Source organism: Paracoccidioides lutzii (genome assembly GCF_000150705.2).
Source record: "Paracoccidioides lutzii Pb01 unplaced genomic scaffold supercont2.16, whole genome shotgun sequence".
NCBI classification, from domain to species: Eukaryota; Fungi; Ascomycota; class Eurotiomycetes; order Onygenales; family Ajellomycetaceae; genus Paracoccidioides; species Paracoccidioides lutzii.
The window spans coordinates 443,635-448,800 of record NW_015440962.1 but is presented as its reverse complement, the minus strand read 5'-3'; the positions used below and the strand labels follow the sequence as shown (position 1 = coordinate 448,800).

General features: G+C 47.4%; 2 protein-coding genes across 2 annotated transcripts; both read right to left on the bottom strand.

Moving 5' to 3' along the window:
- Positions 1-66: 66 nt before the first annotated feature.
- PAAG_05969 (hypothetical protein) lies at positions 67-1,064 on the bottom strand (the record flags this gene model as incomplete). Its single annotated transcript, XM_015845743.1, has 2 exons — positions 67-889; positions 994-1,064. The coding sequence occupies 2 exons, from the start codon at positions 1,062-1,064 to the stop codon at positions 67-69; spliced, it is 894 nt and encodes a 297-aa protein (XP_015699969.1).
- Positions 1,065-2,427: 1,363 nt separating this feature from the next.
- PAAG_05968 (hypothetical protein) lies at positions 2,428-2,820 on the bottom strand (the record flags this gene model as incomplete). Its single annotated transcript, XM_015845742.1, has 2 exons — positions 2,428-2,586; positions 2,665-2,820. The coding sequence occupies 2 exons, from the start codon at positions 2,818-2,820 to the stop codon at positions 2,428-2,430; spliced, it is 315 nt and encodes a 104-aa protein (XP_015699968.1).
- Positions 2,821-5,166: the final 2,346 nt, after the last annotated feature.

Sequence of the window (5,166 nt, the reverse complement as noted above, 5' to 3'; positions counted from 1 at the left end):
CCCCCCCCCCCCCCAACATCCTATCATCAGGGTAATCTCCTATCAACATGCCTATGGCACATCCGCTCAGTTATTTTCATCATCTGGGCCTAGAGGTTCAAGAGGCCGAGCTGCCGTATCCACAATGTTAGCATCGTACGTTGCACCATCAACCATCCGCGCTTGTGTGTTGAGATCAGGACTGGCCACCAGTTGGTCAGGCGTACGAGTCTCCGCCGATGGGAGCGATGAGTCCCCACTAGCATTGTCCGCTCCGGTTGACACGTGTAGGGACGATGACGTATGGCTTGGAAGTGGCCTATTGGTTAATACAGGGCTATTTCCACTACCACCGCTCGCCCCGCGGCCAGAAGTAACAGGAATTCTAACGGCAGGGGTCGAAACAGGCCCGCTGACAGTGCTGTTTGCGCCCTCTCCAAAGCCAACGAGGCTGGAGCTTCCCTCGTCGCTTAGTCCGGCTACGCTAGAGACACCGTCGTCATCGCCTGGTCTATCTGATTCGAAAATGTCGCTGCTGCTAGCCCAAGTCGTGCGTCCGCCGATACTGCCTGTTGCACTAGCGCTACCGACAGTGCTTCGCTCTTTAAAAAGGGGTTGCAGGTGGTCGAAGTAGCCTGGGGGTTGGTAACTGAATCCCCCGGGCATTCCTTGAGGATTAGCTGAGGAACTCGGCCCGCCTCCACTGGGCCTGCTAGTGGCTACGCGTTCCAAACCTGCTAAACGTGAGATACGGTCAGCACGTTCCGCGTCTAGAGTTGTTGTGGACGATTCAGAGGCGTTCGAGGAGCGGTGGGCGTGGTGAGAACGGTGGCAGTGGCCCTGGTGGCCGTCTTTAATAGCTGTGGTGGAAAGAGCTGAGAGTGACGTGGTGCCGGAATTTGGCGTGCTGCTGTTAACAAGAATATCGAAGTTAGCAAAATTACATCTAAACAGGAATTTATATTCTAATGGAGATGGAGGAGGCGGAAGGGCAAGCTGAGGGGAGATCCATACGGGCCCATGTCCGAAGGGGTAACCGGCTCAGATGGTGGCGGGGGAAGATCGATCAACGTGGGAGTCGACATGTTGACAAGATGCTCAATTTCTCCCAGAAAACGCCTACAGGGAAGGTAACAAAAAGATAACAGAGTAATAAATGTTGCCAAAAAGGGAGGCTCGACTTCAGTTGAGGGGGAATAATGACTGGTTCAGCCTGTGTCTGGAAATTTCTCCTGCCGTCGTTCGATGCTGTTCCCTTGGTCCGTTTCTCACTTTTTCTATCGCTTTCTCCACCCTTTGCGGTCGCTCAAGCCCTTATTTTGGTGCAACTAGAAAGGAATACCGAAGTTGAAATGGAGAGTTTGGACCTGCTGTAGGCTTGTATTGATATGTATGTACTTTGGGAGTCGCATGCGGTTAAAGCAGAGGCTGGAAGGGAGTACAGCGTTCCGATGGCCTGGTCCGCTTCAAAAGACGGTTCTGAGCTAGATGATTCACAGTTCCTGAGGGACTTCTTTATTACAGAGGAGAAGACGATAGGAAACTTGGTATTGAGATGTATGAGCTAGTCAGTTGAAACTTGAGGGATTCATGCACAGCAGATCGCCGGTATGTGCGTCCCCAGTTTCTCCACAACGGAAGGTTAAGGTTCGAGTCTAATGAAGGCGAAATATAAACCGTTTGGCTGGTGCGAGGAGCATATGCCGTGGAGCTTGTTCGCAGAGGGGGTCGAGACTGTCTGTGTCTCGTCTGCGAATTCTCTGTAGAGGTGAGGTTGAAGCTTGCGAACGTCAAAAGAAGTTGAAGTTTCTTCCCTTGGAGGCTGAACGGATGATGTCATCAATGCGACTGAGAGTTTTGACCCACGTGGACTGATTATTACTATTACAAATTTATTTGTAGAGTTGAAGGTTTTGCTCCTCTCGGATTAAAGTTGACGGGCAGCAATAATGCGTATATCTTCCCGGGTAAATAACTAGTTAGGAGTGTGCCTCCTATGATATGCTCCGGAAGCGCCAATGCTATTCCATGAGGCCATTGATTATCCATGCCTGTGCAAAACAATCAACTCCTAGAAGAACCGACTTTATAAATTTCCCGCGTAGTCAATGCCCCTTTTCATTGATAATAAAACGATTCGCTTCTCCAGGTGAAAACCTCCGGTTTGGTCACAGCTCTTGCCACCGAGTGATGCTCAACGACTTGAAGCCTTGGAATGCTTCCCTCATAGCTAAGGTCTAGATATGTAGTGGGGGAGTGGTGATATATAAAAACCAAAATGCAATTTTCGAGGGCGCAAAATGATGAAGCAGCAAAATACCAGAGTCACCAATTTGAACCTCCGTAGTTAAAATAGCTCACTCGCATTTTCAAACCGGTTCATCCCGCCACCTAGGTACGGCCCATCCCGTTGAAAATGGAGTAGTTCCGAGACGCAACAATCCAAAATCACACCCGCTTACGGGATCTCGGATTCTGCGCTGAAACTTTGTCATCTGTAATACGAGCCTTGCACCTTGCTAGCACTCGCCTTGAAAACAGCTTGATATCACCGCTCATGTCCAAGAACTCCGAATCAGATGGGTGGATCGTTAGATTTGGCCCGCACTACATCACCAGACAGGAGAGGCGAACCAAGCCTTCCCCTTCAGACGTGTTGTCATATACCCATCAAATATCTCCTACAGAAAGAAAGGGGCACGGGACAACGTTGTCAGCAACCACGAGCTGGTTGTGAATGTGATTTTTGAAAAGGATCTTGGATTTTGTCTGCAAAGATGTAGTACGAGAAGAGCAGACGGACGTTGGAGCTAGAGCTGGAGTTGAGGAGCTGTGCCTCATGGCGTTTAACTTGTTCGGAACTTAAGTCCGTTATTGATAGAGGTCTGGTTGGAAGGATAGGAGATTTTCGATTGTGGACGTAATTTATATGTGATAAATGTAGTTATGAAAGGCATTTATAACATTTCTTTCGATACGACCAGTGTATCCATAAATCCCACAGTCTTGACTTTCTAAAAACTTTCAAGGTAATTCTACCTCCGTCGGCAAAAATATCCATGTCGCTAACGGGGGATATCTCCATCGTAAAATTTTCCTGTATAAAGCCATTGAAGAAACACCGCGACAGTTTTCACGTCATCATCTGGAGGATTGATCCTATGATCTTTGTTTCTGTAAGTTATGACGCAGCATTCCACGAAAGAAGAGCGATTGGGACTTGAGCAGCCCTTCATGGGTGTGAAGATTTTCGCACGTTCTTTCCCACGCGGAATTGGATAGGAGCAGTAGAAATAAGCCTGATCATAAGCATTTTGGCAAGTGTTAAATGTGAGATGTGAAATTGGGAATGAGAAGAACATTCTTCCATTAGTGTGGAGAGTTGGTCGATGCATGACTCACATGGAGGTAGGACCAGGGAATCACTGAATCATTGTCTGCGTTTTGAGGATGACTGCTTTCCTACCATTGTCATGTAAGGAGACTGAATCCAGTATAGATTTGTGGGTTTTTAAGATGATGTTGGCGTGTGTTGTCGGGTGGAGGTAAAATTATAACTGAACTGAGAGGTCAGTAGAAGATGAGGACCTGAAGATCGACGAGCGAGCTGAAGCGCCAGTGGCCTTGCGACTCGCAGAGAGATAGCTAAATTCCTAAGTCAATTGTGCTTTGTCTCTCTCGATATTCTTTCCCTTTCTCAACACTGCATCGTTTAGAAGTCTCGCATCGTTCGATAGGGAGAGGAGAAGAAGGAGCATTGGATAATGATTGACTTGCTCGAAGGCTTTCGCTGATTTAAAGCAGAGAGCTTTTTCACCTCAACGACATCAGATTTGCGAACCAGCATCACAGAGAGAGATTGTTAGATTCAAGAATTGCAGCCACTCACCCCCTTAAAACCGATAATTTGGGACTTCCTCTGCGCTAGCTAACAGACCCACAAGCGGCGGGAAGTATGTTGAAAATGAAATCCCAGGAGATAATGGTGATCACAGAATAGACTGCTGTCAGGAAACCTATATAGTAACGGGTAGCCGTATGTGCGTGGTATTGACGCTCTCAATAACGCTTCTGCAGGCTCTGTTGTAACAGAAACCACTTGAATCATGACAAGGAGCCGTAAACCCTTCGAGGGGAATATGTCTTTTGTCACTTTTAATGATATACCAGCTGCATTGAGAGCAGAGTCAATATCACGTTGGAGGCAGTCGTCGAAATTGAGCTGGAATCATGAGCTTCGAATTTGGGAGATTCTGCACTGTGGAAAAACCCGTGCTTCAACCCTTCGGCATATAGTATATAGAATCCTTGGGATGCTCGGGGTAATATGGTATTGGAATCTGTATATATATATATATATTTTTTTTTCCCTTCGCACACATAGGCTGCACACGAGGGAAAGATATTCCCAAAATGCCACTTGTCTAGCATGGGGTTTTGCAACGCTCAACCTTCTGTTTTGAGCAGCATATGGCCCTCAGCAAGGAGGGGCATTGAGCACGGGAAATAAACTTCTTCGTCTCAGGAAGAAGAACTCTGCATCAAGAAGTTCTGTATCTTTCCAAGCTTCTAGTATAAATAGGAGTGTGGTCCAAGGAGTAAAACTTCCCCAACGGTTTTCGGGTGGTTTGAGTCTTGACAGAAAGAATCCAGCATATCCTTATGTGTATGCTGGCCAGAAAGAAACTGGCTTTTTATTCTCCATATTTTGGGCCGTTCCTCAACTGCAGATGTGTTTTGTACATACATACATACATACATACTAGTTGTGCAGTCTATCATTGCTAGAGTAATTAATTATTATCCCGTGGTTAAATGATATCTCCATGTGCCCAGCCACAGCCCTATCAGGCACACCGCCACTGGACATTCCTGCTTACCTAACTCACCAACCGCCCCGTCAAATCCAACTTTCTCAACTTCAACTTCTTCTCTCTCTGGCTTTTGCTCCTCCACCTCACCCGCTCCTCTCTCTCCCCTTCCCCTCCCCACCACCCCGGGGGGGGATGAAACAAGTGTTTTCCAAAACTTTTAGGTGCCCTATCTGAAGAAGCTATGAGAATAAAGATCGCTGAGTTGGAGATCATGGTTAGTTACAGAGCCGCCGATCTCCGAACGGAGGAGATACGACAGTTCTCTATCTTGGGCCGGCCTCGGTGATATATTTTGTTCAAGTCCGCGAGGGTC